General features: G+C 43.9%; 1 protein-coding gene across 1 annotated transcript in view; it reads right to left on the reverse strand.

Moving 5' to 3' along the window:
• The window catches only part of LOC139767161 (uncharacterized), an 81,992-nt gene extending 67,538 nt beyond the window's left edge, over nucleotides 1–14,454 (reverse strand). Inside the window, exon 1 of the mRNA XM_071696190.1 lies at nucleotides 14,004–14,454. Coding sequence (XP_071552291.1) covers nucleotides 14,004–14,031 — 28 coding nt within the window. The 5' untranslated portion in view covers nucleotides 14,032–14,454. The remainder of the gene's footprint in view (nucleotides 1–14,003) is intronic.
• Nucleotides 14,455–21,030: the final 6,576 nt, after the last annotated feature.

The raw sequence follows: 21,030 nt of genomic DNA on the forward strand, positions 1-21,030 counted from the left end.
CGTTTGGTTAAATTTGCAAATTTGAGGTCCTGAATTTATGTTGATATATTCCATCGCCCTTCGCTTCCGAAATAAGATTATCAGAAAATGCCTTTGTTGTATTTGATCCTTCATCAGTAAGTTCAAGTGGTATAAAGACGAGGAGATTGCAGTAGAATTAGCATTAGAATAGCCTTCGAGATATTCCCAATGGTAATGTATGTACAGTCAACCGTTGTTTATCCGGACAGTGCAGTTACTGAGGAAGTCGACCGAATACCGAATTGTCCAGGTATGTCAGGATTATCGTTAGGATTAATCTATACTTACCTGCTCGATAACTGAAGTGTATAGAACTGTATCAGTATGTTAACAAAAGTTATGGTGTATAGGTAGCGTGTAGCAAAACGTAATTTCCTTGTCATTATTTGGTGTAGGGGCTCTTTTTCGTCACTGTGTTTCAGTTGTACAGTACTTCATAGTTACAGTGATTACTATGAAGTTTTAAGCTGTCTTTTAATTTGGTCTCTTGGAACCTCTGGTTCGCTAAAAAACGACAAACTCGTTGCAGCTGCAGGCGCACAATTTGCCCGAGGTAGTTGTCGTGGTACGAGGATATGGCTGCAGAACGAAACATGACTTGAAATTACTTTTATCAGGTAAGGACAGCGGTAAGGTTAGTGCTTTTATATCTCTCTCTGCGGCAGCCGCTGGTCATCCAGCCTGATTACGTATGTATTTACCAGTGGCCTCCCAAAATACTTTCTAACCATGAATGAAAGTGGATCAAGATACTGGGATACAAAAGATACAAAATGGTAGACCCAGATAGTGAAATACAAAAGGTAGACACAGATACTGAGGTACAAAAGGTAGACCAATATACTGCGGTACAAAACGTATACTCAGAAGCAGGGATATAGGTAGTAAACACAGATACTAGGGTACGAAAGGTAAACCCAGATACTGGGGTATAAAAGGTACACCCACATACTGGGGTACAAAAGGTAGACCCACATACTGGGGTGCAAAAGTTAGATTAAGATACTGGAGAAAGAAAATCAAATTAGATTTATTTTGGACAGGCGGTACAGATGGTGAGGGATCTAGATGAGTGGAAACCGAGCAGACAGAAAAGACTGTCCGTTGTGGGTGCGTCGTGTCGGTGGGCAGTGTGTGTGAGGAGGTCAGCAGCCATGCAGGAGAGGTTAGGGAAGTCAGCGAGGTCGTGACAGGCCAGAGGTGTGACTCGCGACTTCTGACCTGGGTGGGACACTCCTGGGAGAAAATTAAGCAATCTAGGAAGAGTTGGTAATGAGTCGTGACCGTCCAGTGAGCGTCTGAGTCAAAAAAGATATTCTTGATGACTAAACATTTTCCTCGTCTGTCGAAGATCATAAAACACTTATGGTGAGTATTGTAGGATATTGTTATGGCGTTGTGACCAAGGACTGTGCTCATATTAAAGATGAAAATTACACATGAAATCTAATGATGTTAACGTCTTTGTAGTATATTTCAAACGTTTCATCTGTGGGTTTCTTTATCCATTAACTGAAGCATCCTAGAAGGTTCCTGCTACAAGTCGCTCCGTCATACGTCATTTCATATATACGTCGTCAGATTATTTGGGAAATATAATCGCTGTAAATCGAATTCTTTCGCAATAACGTTGTTTTCAAACGGAAACCTCAACACTGGGTTGGTGCTGGTTTCGTGGGAATGACCTCACGAATGTCCTGAGATGGTCACAAGAAGTCTCTACCCGATGTAAAGTCACGCTCTTAAGTGGGGCACATACCCTCCTATACGCCCCAGCCACAGATTGTGGTTCCACCTATTGGCGAGAAGCCATGCCAATGGCCACCATAACTAGAGTTTACCTACTACCAAGGGCATCATTAACGACGTAAGCAAACTGGGAATTATAAGGGCTTGGAATATGTTATTACTGAACCAAACGCATTAGCGCATCTTTACTCGAGGGTTAGTAAGCGTAATACTTTAATGAACTACAAAGAATTTTCTGTAATGATTACTTCAGGGATATATGATAAGAAAAAGTAATGGGTGTGCAAGCAGGCGTAACAATAAAATTGCATTGTATAATGATGGAGAAACAATTCCTTTCCTGAAAGTATAAAATAATGTAAATATGTGTAAAAGTTGACGAAAATAACATAACCTAAGGAGTTAATTTCCTGTATTAATTGACTGTGGGCGGAAAAGGCTGTATACGACAGCAAAAATGGGAATGAAATGAATTATCGCACTTTTACTGAGATATCAATAATGTAAAAAAGATTGTGTCAGAAATGTTACTAGATGAATGTCGAAGAAATGTTAGGATATAAATATATACGTTAGCAGAGACGGCACGGCAACTGAGTCCCCAATCACAGTAACGGGTTATAGTGATGTGGCAGTTGAGGAATAAGTGGTGTACATGGGGTGTTCAGCGTTGTAAATAGAAATAGTGAAGAGCTTGTAGATTTGTGTGCTGAAAAAGGACTGATGATTGGGAATACCTGGTTTAAAAAGAGAGATATACATAAGTATACGTATGTAAGTAGGAGAGATGGCCAGAGATCGTTAATGGATTACGTGTTAGTTGACAGGCGCGTGAAAGAGAGACTATTGGATATTTATATGTTAATAGGTGCAACTGGAGTGATGTCTGATCATCATCTTGTGGAGGCGAAGGTAAAGATTTGCAGAGGTTTTCAAAAAAGAAGAAAGAATATTGGGGTGAAAAGTAAGTGAGCTTGGAAAGGAGACGTGTGAGGAAGTACCAGGAGAGACTGAGTACAGAATGGAAAAAGGTGAGAACAAAGGAGGTAAGGGAAGTGGGGGAGGAATGGGATGTATTTAGGGAAGCAGTGATGGCTTGCGCAAAAGACGCTTGTGGCATGAGAAGCGTGGCAGGTGGGCAGATTAGAAAGGGTAATGAGTGGTGGGATGAAGAAGTAAGATTATCAGTGAAAGAGATAAGAGAGACATTTGGATGATTTTTGCAGGGAAATAGTGCAAATGACTGGGAGACGTATAAAAGAAAGAGGCAGGAGATCAAGAGAAAGGTGCAAGAGTTGAGAAATCGGGCAAATGAGTTGGGGTGAGAGAGTATCATTAGATTTTAGAGAGAATAAAAAGATGTTTTGGAAGGAGTTAAATAAAGTGCGTAAGACAAGAGAACCCATGGGAACATCGGTGAAGGGGGCTAATGGGGAAGTAATGACAAGTAGTGGTGATGTGAGGAGATGGAGTGAGTATTTTGAAGGTTTGTTTAATGTGTTAGAATAGAGTGGTAGATATATAGGGTGTTTTGGTCGAGGTGGTGTGCGAAGTGAGAGGGTCAGGGAGAATGGTTTGGTAAACAGAGAAGAGGTAGTGAAAGCTTTGCGGAAGATGAAAGCCGACAAAGCGGTGGGTTTGGATGGTATTGCAGTGGAATTTATTAAAAAAGGGGGTGACTGTGTTGTTGACTGGTTGGTGAGCATATTCGGTGTATGTATGGCTCATGCTAAAGTGCCTGAGGATTGGAGGAATACATGCATAGTGCCATTGTACAAAGGCAAAGGGGATAAAGGTGAGTGTTCAAATTACAGAGGTACAAGTTTGTTGAGTATTCCTGGGAATTATATGGGAGGGTATTGATTGAGAGGGTGAAGGCATGTACAGAGCATCAGATTGGGGAAGAGCAGTATGGTTTCAGAAGTTGTAGAGGATGTGTGGATCAGGTGTTTGCTTTGAAGAATGTATGTGAGAAATACTTAGAAAAACAAATGGATTTGTAGGTAGCATTTATGGATCTGGAGAAGGCATATGATATTGTTGATTGAGATGCTCTGTGGAAGGTGTGGGAGGCAAATTGCTAAAAGCAGTGAAAAGTTTTTATCGAGGATGTAAGGCACGTGTACGAGTAGGAAGAGAGGAAAGTGATTGGTTCCCAGTGAAAGTCGGTTTGCGGCAGGAGTGCGAGATGTCTCCATGGTTGTTTAATTAGTTTATGGATGGGGTTGTTAGGGAGGTGAATACAAGAGTTTTGGAGAGAGGGACAAGTATGCAGTCTGTTGTGGATGAGAGGGCGTGGGAAGTGAGTGACTTGTTCGCTGATCATACAGTGCTGGTGGCTGATTCAGGTGAGAAACTGCAGAAGCTGGTGACTGAGTTTCGTAAAGTGTGTGAAACAAGAAAGCTGAGAGTAAATTTGAATAAGACCAAGGTTATTAGGTACAGTAAGGTTGACGGACAAGTCAACTGGGAGATAAGTTTGAATGGAGAAAAACTGGAGGAAGTGAAGTGTTAGATATCTGGGAGTGAATTTGGCAGCGGATGGAATCATGGAAGCCGAAGTGAGTCACAGGGTGGGCGAAGGGGCGAAGGTTCTGGGAGCCTTGAAGAATGTGTGGAAGGCGAGAACATTATCTCGGAAAGCAAAAATGGGTATGTTTGAAGGAATAGTCGTTCCAATAATGATAACATTGGCTGCGAGGCGTGAGCTATCGATATGGTTGTGCGGAGGAAGGTGGGTGTGTTAGAAATGAGATGTTTGAGGACAATATGCGGTGTGAGGTGGTTTGATCGAGTAAGTAATGAAAGGGTAAGAGAGATGTGTGGTAACAAAAAGAGTGTGACTGAGAGAGCAGAATAGGGTGTATTGAAATGGTTTGGTCACATGGAGGGAATGAGGAAAGATTGACAAAGAGGATATATGTGTCAGAGGTGGAGGGAACGAGAAGTGGGAGACCGAATAGGGTGGAAAGATGGAGTGAAAAAGATTTTGAGCGATCGGGGCCTAAGCATGCAGGAGGGTGAAAGGGCGTGCAAGGAATAGAGTGAATTGGAACGAAGTGGTATACCGGGATCGACGTGCTGTCATTGGATTGAAGCAGGGCATATGAAGCGTCTGGGGTAAACCATAGAAAGTTTTGTGGGGCCTGGATGTGGAAAAGGAGCTGTGGTTTCGGTGCTTTATAAATGACAGCTAGGGACTGAGTGTGAACGAATGTGGCCTTTGTTATCTTTTCCTAACGCTAACTCACGCACGTGTGGGGGGAGGGGAGGTGTCATTTCATGTGTGGTGGGGTGGCGACGGGAATGAATAATCCTGGCTGTTGGAGGTTTGTATGTTCTATGAAGGTGCGCGTTTATATGCACTTTGTTCGTATTCATATACCTTCGCGTTGTACAGTTAGTTTCGGTAAAATGCTCTCTGCTGGCTGTGTGAGCCTGATGGGAAATGACCGGTGAAGACCCCGTTGCTCACCAACGTGCAACGAAGGGTATTCGAGTACCAAGTATTCGAATAGTCATTTCCCTGTGAGGGACGATCATAGCCTAGCGGTAGCGCTCCCGCCTGTTTGGTGCTCTTGTCGTCACAATGTGTGACTGTATGTAACCGTCTGACTGAGAACTTGGGTCACACATACAGTGAGTGAGGCGTGTGTAAATTCGAATTTTCTTGAACACCTCTAGAATGTGTTCGGGTTTGTCGCTTGGTGGTTAAAAGAGAAAAGAAAATGAGGCACTAGACCTTAGATATCTGACGAAGTAACCGTCTTCAATCAATTACGGTAACTAGAAATGGTAGTGGAGAGAATTCACGTTTCGCATGAATGAAAGAAACGATATCACTGAGACATAAAGTGAAAGCATTGCTTGGTCAGAATGGCGAGGGTTTGATGTTATGTTCTTTCATTGTCCATGGCTCTAACGTTAAGGCCACGCCCTAAATGTGATATGGAAAAGGGTTGAAGTAACAGAAAAGTCAAAGAGAAGAAGAATACAAGCGTTGTTAAGGAGGTGGAAAAGGCTCAGCGGGGTAAGGGGGGTAGAAACATATTACAACGGTCCACGTCTGAGTCGGCAACGGCCATACAGTAATCAAGAGACGCAGCGACCTGCCGAGCAGCACATAGTCTAAGGGGGGAAAAAAAAGTAATAGCTATGGAAAAGGGGAAAGGGAACCAACATTGCGGCGTAGGGGTAAGTGGGTCGAGGGATAAATGGATCGAGTTCTGAGGTTCATACTTGGGAGAATGGATAATCACCCAGGACTCCAAAGCTCCACGAAGGAGCCGTGTTGCAAACTGGAAATAAAGCTGCCGTCGAAGTTGCCGCGTTGTACTATGACCTGGAGATAAAGCTGGCGTGTCTTCGTGACCTGGGGATAAAGCTGGCATATCTTGAGCTAAGATGATGATTATACTCTGGAGTCAGTGAAAGTGAAGAGGTAAAGTCGCTGTCGAGATGAAAAGAGCTGCAATGTGATGAAGTGGTGAAGGAGTGGAACCTTTCTCCTTTCTCATGAACGTTAATCATATTTTCCGTTGATATCCATACGTTCTATTTTCATGGTAATATATTGTACTGGGCTTGTGAACGCCTGATTAAAAAGGTGAGGATTTGGACGAGTACAAGACGAGCTAAACTCCCACACTGTATATTTGCCTTAACGATTGTTTTCCTGAGATTAGAGTGTACGTCGATGGTGAAAGGCCACTTGGTGAGGGTAGAGGGTGTGGCAGCAGGCCATCCTCCTGCTGGCTACGTGAGTCACACACACCACGTATTCCCAACCTCTTGTACATGACGGGACTGGTCGTGAACACGTAAGTACAAACGTTTGGGTATGATGAGGTCAAAGGTCATGTCATAACACCTAAGGGTCGTACTCGTCTTGTTCAAGAGGTCAATCTTCCGGGTGGAAATTGGTATCTTTTCCAGTGTTCATAATCACTTCATCTTTGGTTTTGAAATGCAGGCTAGACTATGTATTACAGTACTAAAATGCTGTACTGGTCCACATCATGGCATATAGCTATTCATGGTTCTGAGCCCATTCCGCCGGGAAGGTTCTCGGGTGTCAGGTGTGCGTAATTTCATTTGTACAGATGCAGGAGCCCCGCGCGACGCGTCACATGGTAGGCTTAGGAAACGGATCCCCTGCACACATACCTAGGATACTCCTGCTTCTTCCAGACCTGAACCAGAAGGAATCCACATAATTCATGAGGAAGATTATCTGGTGTACGTGAGGACATACATGTCTTACTGCCTCTGTCTGAATGCTTTCTTGTCTTTACACTGTGATCTGTGCATGTGTGGGGAGGTACTTGAAGCTGGGCTTGGTATACACTAATCTGTGTGAGGAACATTACTGACCGTCAGCTGTCTTAACATGTGTAGTGATATTTGGCTTCCGCTTTCTTCCTAACTGTCCCAAAGCAGGTACACTACGCTGCACTTGCTGCTGTGGTACCTGCTCGTTCATACACCAGGTGCCCTCCCCATGTACCTGCTGCTGTGGCACGAACTCTTCCTGCTATTGTCGTGCCTGTTCATTGCTGCATCAGGTATACCAGTTGTCCCTGCCATAGTACCTACTCATATGCTGCACCAGGTAACCCCACTGCACCTGCTGCTGTGTTACCCACCCGTTCCTCACGTCGTCTGTCAACATGAAAGTGTACCTTATGGGAAGAACTGGTTCAGCCGTCAGCTATGGTCTGTGACGTGTGCAGGTGGTAAAAGGTACTGTATTTTGTGTTGTGTTGTTACAGAGTGGACGTTGAGGGAAGGAATCAGTTAGGGAAAGGTACAGGAGAGGGCACACAAGATCATGCTCGGTCCCTCTTACACCACCTCACAAGAGGCGTCGGACACACTTGGTCCTTCCAACTTTCTCCAACCATCACCTGGGTCTCATCTGACAGTTCGGAAAGAGGCTGTTGTGCTAACCTCGCTAGTGTTATCTCCTGCCACCAGGGATCCCTCTTCCTCGAGGCGCAGTTCGACTCCATAAGGGAGTCAAGCCTATCCGAGCTCCTACAAGAACAGTCCCATCCCAGCCATTGTGTACTATTAGTGTTTCAGTAAAGACTTGTTGTCATGACACTCCCTTCAATTTGTTAAAGTCCTAATATCCTGATATACATTTTTCTTTCTACATTTTCAACTTTTGGCTACATTATGTTCATCAGTTATTATCATTATTATTATTATTATTATTATTATTATTATTATTATTATTATTATTATTATTATTATTATTATTATTATCATTATTATTATCATTATCATCATTATTATTATTAGTATTATTATTATTATTATTATTAGTATTATTATCATCATTATTATTATTATCAGTATTATTATCATTATTATCATTATTATCATTATTATTATTATTATTATCATATTATTATTATTATCATCATTATTGTTATTATTATTATTATTATTATTATTATTATTATTATTATTATTATTATTATTATCATTATCATTATTATCATTATCATTATTATCATTATTATCATTATTATTATCATTATTATTATCATCATCATTATTATTATTATTATCATTATCATTATTATTATGATAATTATTATCATCATTATAGTTATTATTATTTAGAGCGCATCTGACAGAAGACAGTTTCGTTGACAGTATGAAGGTAAAGGAGAGCGTATTAGCACCGTACTTCATTCCTACCTACCTAGGAGCACGGGCTTGTGGAGGAGCAGGGGCTTATAAATGAATAGAGGCTTGTGGAGGAATAGGGACTTGAAGAGGAGCAGGATCTTCTTAAGAAGCAGTTGTTGAGGATCCGGGGCCTGTGGAAGATTAGTAGGTGTTGTGGAAGAGCATGGGATTATGAAGGAGCAGAGGCTGGCGGAAGACCAGGGGCTTTTAGAAGATTAGGGCTGTGGAAGAGCAAGGGATCATAGAGGAGCGGGGTTTGTGGAGCGACAGGGAGGGGCTTGTGGAGAAACAGGAGCTTGTGGAGAAACAGGGGCCTGTGGATAAGGAGGAACTTGTGGAGGAATAGGGATTTGTGAAGGATCCGGAGTTCGTGGAGGAGCAGTGGTTTGTAGAGGAACAGAGGCTTGTGGAAAAGCTGAGGCTTGTGGAGGAGCAGGGGTTTGTGGAAGGACAGGAGCTTGTGGAACATCAGTGGCTTGTGGAGAAACAGGAGCTTGTGGAGAAGCAGAGCTTGAGGAGGAGCAGAGGCATGTGAAGGAACAGGGGCTTGTGGAATATCAGGAGCTTGTGGAGGAACAGGGGCTGTGGAGGAGCAGGGGCTTGCGGAGGAACAGGTGCTTGTTGAGGAGCAGGGGCTTGCGGAAGAGCAGGAGGCTTATGGAAGGGCAGGGTTTGTGGATGAGCAAGGGCTTGTGGAAGAGCAGGGGACTGTGGATGAGCAAGGACTTGTGGAAGAGCAGAAGCCTGGGAAGAAGGATGGGCTTGTGGAGGAATAGGGGCTTGTGGAAGGGCAGGGGCTTGTGGAATAACTTGTAGCATGTAGAATAGCAGGGGCTTGTTGAGGAACAGGGGCTTATGGAAGAGCGCGGAATTATGCAGAAGCAAGGGCCTATGGAGGAACATGGCTTGAGGAGAGCAAGATCTTGTGGAGGAGCATGGGCTTGTGGAGGAACAGGAGCTTATGTAAGAGCAGTGGTATTTGAAGGAGCAAGGGCTAGTGGAGGAACATTGGCTTGTGGAGGAACATGGGCTTGTGGAGGAACATGGGCTTGTGGAGGAACGATGGCTTGCGGAGGAGTAAGGGACTGTGGAGAAAAAGGGGCTTGTGGAGGTGGTGTATACCATAGCACACTGCGTTATCTGTTCTTAATTCACTGTTCGAAACTTATCAATGGTCGTCTAAGGTGAGGTTTCTTAAGTAGTGTCGTGAGTGATGAATATGAGCAATAACAGTGAAATGTCATGACTGGTGCCCATCATCAGTATCACCTCTAAGATATCCATTTAATCAGACCCAGACTTTTGCTACCCATCAGGTCTAGACTCTTGCCACCCATCAGGTCCAAGCTCTTGCTACCCATCAGGTCGAGACTCGTGTTACCATCAGGTCTAGACTTTTGCTGCCCATCAGGTCCAGACTCTTGCCATCCATCAGGTCCAAGCTCTTGCTACCCATCAGGTCTTGACTCTTGCTACCCATCAGGTCCAGGCTCTTGCTACCCATCAGGTCCAGGCTCTTGCTACCCATAAGGTCCAAGCTCTTGATACCCAACAAGTCAAGACTCTTGTTACCCATCAGGTCTAGGCTCTTGCTACCCATCGGGTCCACAACCTTGCTACCCATCAGGTCCAGGCTCTTCTTACCCATCAGGTCTAGACTCTTGTTACCCATCAGGTCCAGACTCTTGCTACCCATCAGGTCCAGGCTCTTGCTACCCATCAGGTCCAGACTCTCGTTACCCATCAGGTCCAGACTCTTGCTACCCATCAGGTCCAGGTTCTTGCTACCCATCAGTTCCAGACTCTTGCTACCCATCAGGTACAGGCTCTTCCTACCCATCAGGTCTAGACTCTTGCTACACATCAGTTCTAGAGCCTTGTTACCCATCCGCTTAAGACTCTTGCTACCCATCAGTTCTAGACTCTTGTTATCCATCAGATCCATGCTCTTGCTACCCATCAGGTCCAGGTTCTTGATACCCATCAGGTCTGGACTCTTGTTACCCATCAGGTCCAGGGTCTTGCTACCCATCAGGTTCAGGCTCTTGCTACCCATCAGGTCTAGACTCTTGCTACCCATCAGATCCAGGCTTTTGCTACCCATCAGAACCAGACACTTGCTACCCATCAGATCAAGACTCTTGCTACCCATCAGATCCAGGCTCTTGCTACCCATCAGGTCCAGGCTTTTGCTACCCATCAGGTCTAGATTCTTGCTACCCATCAAGTCCAGGCTCTTGCTACACATCAGGTCTAGAGCCTTGTTACCCATCCGCTTAAGACTCTTGCTACTCATCAGTTTCAGACTCTTACTACCTCTCAGGTTTAAAATCTTCCTACCCATCAGATCCAGACTCTTGCTACCCAACAGGTTTAGACTCTTGCTACCCATCAGGTCCAGACTCTTGCTACCCATCAGGTCTAGACTCTTGCTACCCATCAAGTCAAGGCTCTTGCTACCATTCAGGTCTAGACTCTTGCTACCAATCAGGTCCAGACTCTTGCTACCCATCAGGTCGAGGCTCTTGCTGCCCATCAGGTCTAGACTCTTGCTACCCAACAGGTCCAGGCTTTTGCTACCTATCAGGTCCAGGCTCTTGCTCCCCATCGAAACCAGACTCTTGCTACCCATCAGATCCAGATTCTTGTTACTCACCAGATCAAGGCTCTTGCTACCCATCAGGTTCAGGCTTTTGCTACCCATCAGGTCTAGACTCTTGCTACCCATCAAGTCCAGCCTCTTGTTACACATCAGGTCAAGACTCTTGTTACCCATCAGATCCAGACTCTTGCTACCCATCAGGTCCAGGCTCTTGCTACACATCAGGTCTAGACACTTGTTACCCATCAGGTCCAGACTCTTGCTACCCAACAGGTCCAGGCTCTTGCTACCCATAAGGTCTAGACACTTGTTACCCATCAGGTCCAGACTCTTGCTACCCATCAGGTCCAGCCTCTTGCTACACATCAAGTCTAGACACTTGTTACCCATCAGGTCCAGACTCTTGCTACCCATCAGGTCCAGGCTCTTGCTACCCATAAGGTCTAGACTCTTGTCACCAATCAGGTTATAACTCTTGCTACCAATCAGGTCCTGGCTCTTGCTACCCATCAGGTCTGAACTCTTGCTACCCATCAGGTCTGAACTCTTGCTACCCATCAGGTCCAGGCTCTTCTGACCCATCAGGTCTAGACTTTGCTACCAATCAGGTCTAGACTCTTGCTACCCATCAGGTCTAAACTCTTGTACCCATCAGGTCCAGGCTCCTACTGCGCATCAGGTCTAAACTCTTGCTACCCATCAGATCCAGACTCATGCTACCCATCAGATCCAGGATCTTGATACCGATTAGATCCAGATCCTTGTTACGAATCAGATCCTGGCACTTGCTGCCCATCATGTCTAGACTCTTGTTACCCATCAGGTCCAGGCTCTTGCTACCCATCAGGTCTAGACTCTTGCTACCCATCAGGTCCAGACTCTTGTTACCCATCAGGTCCAGACTCTTGTTACCCATCAGGTCTAGACTCTTGCTACCCATCAGATCCAGGCTCTTGCTAACCATCAAGTCCAGGCTTTTGCCAACTATCAGGTCTAGACTCTTCCTACCCATCAGGTCCAGGTTCTTGCTACACATCCGGTCTAGACTCTCGTTTCCCATCAGGTCCAGACTCTTGCTACTCATCGGGCCCAGGCTCTTGCTACCAATCAGGTATAGACTCTTGCTACCCATCAGGTCTAGACTTTTGCTACCCATCAGGTCCAAGCTCTTGCTACCCATCAGGTCTAGACTCTTGCTACCCATCAGATCCAGACCCTTGCTACCCAACAGATCCAGGCTCATGATACCCATCAGATCAAGACTCTTGTTGCCCATCAGGTCCAGGCTCTTGCTACCCATCAGGTCTAGACTCTTGCTACCCATCAGATTCAAACTTTTGCTACATATCTAGTCAAGGCTCTTGCTGCCCATCAGGTCTGGACACTTGTTACCCATTAGATCCAGACCCTTGCTACCCATCAGATCCAGGCTCTTGATACCCATCAGATCAAGACTCTTGTTACCCATCAGGTCCAGACCCTTGCTGCACATCAGGTCCAGGTTCTTGCTACTGATCAGGTCTAGACTCTTGCTACCCATCAGGTCTAGACTCTTGCTACCCATCAGGTCTAGACTCTTGCTACCCATCAGGTCTAGACTCTTGCTACCCATCAGATTCAAACTTTTGCTACTTATCTAGTCCAGGCTCTTGCTGCCCATCAGGTCTGGACACTTGTTACCCATCAGGTCAAGACTCTTGCTACCCATCAGGTCCAGGCTCTTGCTACCCATTAGGTCTAGACTCTTGTTACCATCAGGTCCAGACTCTTGCTACCCATCAGGTCTAGACTCTTGTTACCATCAGGTCCAGACTCTTGCTACCCATTAGGTCCAGACTCTTGCTACCCATCAGGTTCAGACTCTTCCTTCCTCTCAGATCCAGACTCTTGCTACCCATTAGATCCAGGCTCTTGCTACCCATCAGGTCCAGGCTCTTGCTACCCATCAGGTATAGACTCTTGCTACACGTGAAATCCACACTCTTGCTACCCATCAGGTTCAGACTTTTGCTACACATCAGGTCCAGACTTTTGCTATCCATTAGGTCCAGACTTTTGCTACTCATCAGATCCATAGTCATGCTACCCATCAGGTCCAGACTCTTCCTACCTATCAGGTCCAAACTTTTGCTACCCATCAGGCCCATAGTCATGCTACCCATCAGGTCCAGACTCTTGCTACCCAACAGGTACAAACTTTTGCTACCCATCAGGTTCATAGTCATGCTACCCATTAAATCTAGACTCTTGCTAGCCATCAGATCCATAGCCTTGTTACCTATCATGGGTGATAAATCACTTGATACGCTCACAAGGCATAGAAACCGTTTATCTCGTGGGATCAGATGACTCCTGCGGCGGGGTGACCTGGTCTACGCTGCTCTCATGTCCGGGACACATAGTTCTCTCATCCCTACCATGTAGTGACAACACCAACTAACTGTGAAGTGACTGTCTTTATACCGGCCGAGTCTGGCCACCCAACAAGAAATGGGGATCGTGTGAAAAGTAATGTATCACAAGACATGATGCATGAACACGAACAATGTTGCGGATATTTGAGTAGGAAATGGTTGAGGAAGAGTAGTTGATGAAATTTTGAGGAGATAAAGGACGTAGTTGTCATTAGTATTTGTATGTTAGGAGTTTTGCATTCATGTTGCCCCGTCTCTTAAGCTTTCGCCTGAAAAGTTTACACCTTTATATGTGTGCATACACACATGCATATTCCTACCTAAACAAGTTACCCATTTATCGAACAGCCTCGGCGGGAGGATGAACACCTGGCTTGGGTGTAGATCGACTGTCATGCCCAAGATTCGAACCTTTGTGGGTTCGATCCCAGGCTGGCCCGTGATGTTTCATAGTCAGTACACCACGTAGGTTGCTGGTGTGAGGCGGAAGAAAAACTATTTCGGCAGACACTCACCTTGCGTGGTCGTCGTTGAGACCCACATATTGGCTCCTACAGGTGGTGCTGATGACGACTGATACCCACGGACAAACACAGTTCTCGTCGGTGTCAGGCCAGGTCGGTGTTTCTTCTGCTGGCCATACTATGTCCACTGTTACATGGCGCACCTCCACCTGGAGACTCCTACAAACCACTACTCTCCAGGATAGTATGTGTTTACACCGCACACTTCCAGTTGTGAGGAGACTGTTACGTTGCAGGGAACACAGTGTTTCTGGATGACCCGGATTTTGTTTGGAAGTTCGTCGATGGAAACTGAATAATTTTGTGATGCAGGAAGCAAATATAAGCCAGGGTGAGGCGGTGGGGATGTGTGAGAGGTTGGGCAAGGAGGCACGATTCTATCAGGAGCGGCTGGGAGGGGCGTGTGGACGCGTCGCTGGTAAACGGGCAAGTGGTTAGTGGCTCCTTCCTTCCCTCCCGCTCACTGACCCAGTACACCCAACTAGAAATCGTCGGGAATGGCTGGTCAACCCCATGTAGGTCATCCTGGACATGTGGGAAAGGAACTTTTAGGCGACTCCGAAAGGAAAGGGCAATTTAGGTCGTTTGTTTTAATTGGCATTTTGGACAACAGAAGATTGCATCATGCTCACCACCTTAAGAAATGCGGCAAGCAACAGGGGAAAGTATAAAGGCTCTATTACAGATCTTTTACATAGTTAACGGAATTAAAGTACTACATATAAAATGATGAAAGTAAGATAAAGTGGAATGAGACCAGGTCATTATTACTCTTCTAGCAAGGAGCAAGTTACTGAGATTTAGTTGTGTTAGGACCAAGATAGGACCAAGCCAGTCGTCGAAGCACCATAACTGGAGAACAGTGAAGGAAGTAAACTTTATTGTGGTCACTGTGAACATTACTTTATTACCCGGATAACATGCTGAGATAAATATCTTTACAACTGATATTACACCTAGAGAACGAGACACCTTTTCATCTATTACAATAAAAGAAAACAGATTTACTAGAAAACGTTCTATGGTGTAGCGTTCCTGACCGCGACGCATTCACAGGGCCGCCCAGGGTAGAGCGCATAGGTTCGAATCTTGGTTGCGGCAGTCGGTCCACAGTCTACCCATCTGTTCATCCATCCCTTGAGGTTGGTCGATAAAATGGGTACCTGGCTCAGGCTAGAGTATATATATATATATATATATATATATATATATATATATATATATATATATATATATATATATATATATATATATATATATATATATATATATATATATATATATATATATATATATATATATATATATATATATATATATATATATATATATATATATATATATATATATTATATTTATTTATTTATTATACTTTGTCGCTGTCTCCCGCGTTTGCGAGGTAGCGCAAGGAAACAGACGAAAGAAATGGCCCAACCCACCCCCATACACATGTATATACATACGTCCACACACGCAAATATACATACCTACACAGCTTTCCATGGTTTACCCCAGACGCTTCACATGCCTTGATTCAATCCACTGACAGCACGTCAACCCCGGTATACCACATCGCTCCAATTCACTCTATTCCTTGCCCTCCTTTCACCCTCCTGCATGTTCAGGCCCCGATCACACAAAATCTTTTTCACTCCATCTTTCCACCTCCAATTTGGTCTCCCTCTTCTCCTCGTTCCCTCCACCTCCGACACATATATCCTCTTGGTCAATCTTTCCTCACTCATTCTCTCCATGTGCCCAAACCACTTCAAAACACTCTCTTCTGCTCTCTCAACCACGCTCTTTTTATTTCCACAAATCTCTCTTACCCTTACGTTACTCACTCGATCAAACCACCTCACACCACACATTGTCCTCAAACATCTCATTTCCAGCACATCCATCCTCCTGCGCACAACTCTATCCATAGCCCACGCCTCGCAACCATACAACATTGTTGGAACCACTATTCCTTCAAACATACCCATTTTTGCTTTCCGAGATAATGTTCTCGACTTCCACACATTCTTCAAGGCCCCCAGAATTTTCACCCCCTCCCCCACCCCATATATATATATATATATATATATATATATATATATATATATATATATATATATATATATATATATATATATATTGACAGAGTTCCTCTGTCAATGTAACGCGTCATTATTCAGGAATTCTCCGAAATGGTAGGATCTGATCAGCTTAGTGGAGCAGGTAAGGTGCAGCCTAATCTGAAATAAGGAGGAACTGATCAGTTGATGGCGCAGTGAAGGCTCAGCCTAGATGGAGAAGGGCAGGCGCAGCTTGGGAAGTTTAATCATTCTAAAATCAAAGTTCTTCCTACCTCCCTTGTAACTTTCCCATCTTCTTTGTTGGTTCCGTAGTTCTACCACTGAGCACAATCGGTATGCTTGGTATCAAAGAACATCTAGCTTATCTTGGAAAACCCCATGTTATACAAATAGCTGAATCCATCCCCAAGAAACTAACAGCCCCGTTCAGACGTGAATTTATCTATTCTGATTAGTTTATAGGATTATAAAAAGAACCTAATCATCCTTATATGGAGTAGTACTCTCACATCTGGGGAAGTCCTAGTTCTTCATATTTACCATACATAGTCGAGTCCAGAACATTCCGGCTAAATGAGCTCATCCATTCTGACCTCTTGGCCTACGCCGCTGTGTTGATTCACTTTCCCCTTCTTTTCGAAGTATCATTTCAGTTTCTCCATCCTGGAACTTTCTACATATGTGTCCCGCACGTCATACTCGGCAAGCAACTGCGGTTACATGATCATTCTGTAGTCGTTAGCAACTCAAGGGTGGGGCATTGTGATGTTTCTTTCCTTACACCTACGTAGCCTTGTAACTTTCCCCTTCATGTCTTTCTCAACTACTGTGACTTTCCCCTCTTGCAATGGCAGGTTTTTCACTTCTCTCTTTCCTTCTTCCTCTCTTGGTAGAAGACTTTCAGTGTTTTAGAATAAGGCTTGACTTCGCTGTGGGCTTCTGTCATGACTGAAGTATCCACATAAATAAAGCAAGAGGATTCAGGTACTTTTTAGTAACAGACTATTGGATGAATGGACCAAACTGAAGAAAAAGGTGTTTTAAAGCATTTCAAGAAATCGTATTCCAGAGAACAGCTACTGAGGCGTCTTGTGCACAAACTTGTTTTCATTGAAAGGTTTAGAAAACCACTTTGATATAGTAGAGTCAGAGTGTAGGTCCTCACATGTCACCATGTATATATGTAATAGAAATGAAAAGATAGTTCTGTAGAGTAAACAGTACAGGTTAAAGTCAGACCAGTGGGGGACCTCATGCCCCACCTTCCGCTGTCCATGAGCAAGTCTGTGGCAACTGATAGATGATGGACAGATACCTCTAGGTAAATGATGAAACAAGTTATAGTGAGTCCCCGGGAGGGAAACGATCGAGTATGATAGACGCAAGTTACCTGAAAAAGAGAGAAAATAGTAGCAAGAAACAGTAGCAACTGATGAAAATATATCGCTGGTTTTTCGCAAGAAGTGAAACTTCTGAGCAAGAAGATCCAACTAGAGTAAGACGACACTGCCCTTGTGTGTGATGCCCTGACATTAAGGGTCATATCAAATGTTTATGTTACCGTATCCATTACCTGAAATTTCGTGATCAAAAGGTTAAATGTAAAAGTGACTGAAACTGATTTATTGGCAGAACTGTGTTGGACTTTGGATAAGATCGCTGTTAAGTTTGAACTCAGGAAATACAAAATGCTTGAATTGCTTGCTGAAGCAGTTTCGAAATAGGAATTCTACTAGTGTTCAAAATCAAGATTTATTATTATACTGTATGAAGCTAAAGTAGGTGGTATGTGTACTGCGCCTCGATATCAACTGTAGCACTCAGAATGCGCTTTGGCGTTATGGAAAGCCTATAATATCTGAGTGGATAAAGAAAAGAAGGCCACACAATAGAGAAACTAACGGTATCAGAAATGTTGAGATGGAAATCAAGTATAGAGTTCCATCAAAGCGTTACCTTAGATGTGCGAAAACGTTCATTTTCTTCCTTCATCCTACAATATATCGAGCAATTCAGACTGTTCTGACAAGGAGGCCACAGAGCAGAAGACCGTAGTACGACTGATAGTGTTGTTAATATGCTAAGAAACAGACTTTCCCTGCTCGCGCCAACTGACCTAGCTACATGGAGGCAAGAGCCGACCAATCCACAACCTTTCAACCTAGCTTAGCCCGGACTACAGTAAACAAGCCCCATCGAAGCAAGATGCTCATTTTGAGTACCACAGGGACCGACTCCCCTTTTCTCGTTGTTTTGACCACTTTGGAGAATTCGATATCATCTGGGCAAGTCAGCAAAGTCTGTGACTCACAACTTTCCTCAGAATGTACTGTCGGACTGGTTCACTGTGTACCAATACCTCTGAGAATTCGATACTTTCTCCCACCAGAAGGGATAGGTCACCGCCTCGCCTTGTCTACCAGTCCTTCCTTGTTAGTTCATGTGTGCATTTGTCTTTGTGATGAGGCATGTAGAGGTTGAAGGAATTTTTTTTTAGTATTTGTTCAGTCGTACGTGCAAGAGCGTTCAGTTGTCTGAGTGCATATTCTACTTGTCCAGAGCGGTGGTTTGCAACCTGAGACCCGAGACAACGAGCAATTGACCACAGTCCTCGGCTGTCCATTGCAAGTGTTGTTTTATACAGTAGTCAAAATCCTTACGACTTTTTTATATATCTGTAACAAAAACAAAGTTACGGTAAGTTAGGTTAGGATTGTTAAGGTAATTTTGGATATAATGGAGGATGAGGTTCGTTATTCATCATAGCTCGGTGCTAAAGCTAACCTCCCATCTTTGCGAGTCGAAATGCCATAATGTTTAGCTGCGCATGATACAGAATCTATAGATTCTTTCGACATTTTGCCTGAATAAATATAATTCATGAAACATTTAATTTCAAAAGTCTGATTACAATGAACAATGAATTATGAGATAAATGAAACAGAAGAATAGCATTCTGAGATATAGTTTATTCTTTCCCTATAACTCCAAGTAAAGGAGAAATATAGGGCTGGCTCAGTTATTAACGGCTGTTGACATGAATCATGCAATTCTGTTGTGTACAAGTGGTCGAATATAATGAAAGTACCGCTTAGTAATTTCTAGTCATTTTTCTCATTACGACAATGCATAACTCTTGATTGAAAAGGGACCGAAGGTTGGGGAAACCGTGAGGTTATGTTGTGTAGGAAAATGACAATTATTTGAAGAAGATTAATAGAACCAATGAAAACGTCGCCAAACTTTCTTGAGGGGCAATATATACCAAGTGTAACTGTTATTCTAGAAACACCGTTATTCTTTTTTACTTGCTGCTGATATGGTATTCCTCTGCAGATGAAAAGTGAAACTCTTTTTGTTCATTAGCATCTGGAATTTCGTGAATATATTTACTTAATTCTTTGAGTTAACATTATAGTTACAAGATAAACTAAAAGACTTGCTTCATGAAATTTCAGATAAAAATGCCTCAAACAATTCCCTTTGAAGCTGTATTTGTTGTCATACTTTGTCAACTGAAGGATACATATGACAGTAATTGACCTCCGTGGTGTATCGGTTAGCGTCGCTGACCGTAACGCATTCACGAGCAGCCAGGGGTCGCGTGCATAAGTTCGAGTTCTGGTCGCGGCAGTCGGTCTTCAGTCAACCCAGCTGTTTATCCCATCTGGGTTTTGGTTATTAGAATAGGTAACTGGTTTAGGCTAGTGTATATATATACATACATATATATATGTATGTGTGGATGTGTGGATCAGGTGTTTGCTTTGAAGAATGTATGTGAGAAATACTTAGAAAAGCAAATGGATTTGTATGTAGCATTTATGGATCTGGAGAAGGCATATGATAGAGTTGATAGAGATGCTCTGTGGAAGGTATTAAGAATATATGGTGTGGGAGGAAAGTTGTTAGAAGCAGTGAAAAGTTTTTATCGAGGATGTAAGGCATGTGTACGTGTAGGAAGAGAGGAAAGTGATTGGTTCTCAGTGAATGTAGGTTTGCGGCAGGGGTGTGTGATGTCTCCATGGTTGTTTAATTTGTTTATGGATGGGGTTGTTAGGGAGGTAAATGCAAGAGTTTTGGAAAGAGGGGCAAGTATGAAGTCTGTTGGGGATGAGAGAGCTTGGGAAGTGAGTCAGTTGTTGTTCGCTGATGACACAGCGCTGGTGGCTGATTCATGTGAGAAACTGCAGAAGCTGGTGACTGAGTTTGGTAAAGTGTGTGGAAGAAGAAAGTTAAGAGTAAATGTGAATAAGAGCAAGGTTATTAGGTACAGTAGGGTTGAGGGTCAAGTCAATTGGGAGGTGAGTTTGAATGGAGAAAAACTGGAGGAAGTGAAGTGTTTTAGATATCTGGGAGTGGATCTGGCAGCGGATGGAACCATGGAAGCGGAAGTGGATCATAGGGTGGGGGAGGGGGCGAAAATTCTGGGAGCCTTGAAGAATGTGTGGAAGTCGAGAACATTATCTCGGAAAGCAAAAATGGGTATGTTTGAAGGAATAGTGGTTCCAACAATGTTGTATGGTTGCGAGGCGTGGGCTATGGATAGAGTTGTGCGCAGGAGGATGGATGTGCTGGAAATGAGATGTTTGAGGACAATGTGTGGTGTGAGGTGGTTTGATCGAGTAAGTAACGTAAGGGTAAGAGAGATGTGTGGAAATAAAAAGAGCGTGGTTGAGAGAGCAGAAGAGGGTGTTTTGAAGTGGTTTGGGCACATGGAGAGAATCAGTGAGGAAAGATTGACCAAGAGGATATATGTGTCGGAGGTGGAGGGAACGAGGAGAAGAGGGAGACCAAATTGGAGGTGGAAAGATGGAGTGAAAAAGATTTTGTGTGATCGGGGCCTGAACATGCAGGAGGGTGAAAGGAGGGCAAGGAATAGAGTGAATTGGAGCGATGTGGTATACCGGGGTTGACGTGCTTTCAGTGGATTGAAT

Source organism: Panulirus ornatus, chromosome 59 (genome assembly GCF_036320965.1).
Source record: "Panulirus ornatus isolate Po-2019 chromosome 59, ASM3632096v1, whole genome shotgun sequence".
Taxonomy (NCBI): Eukaryota; Metazoa; Arthropoda; class Malacostraca; order Decapoda; family Palinuridae; genus Panulirus; species Panulirus ornatus.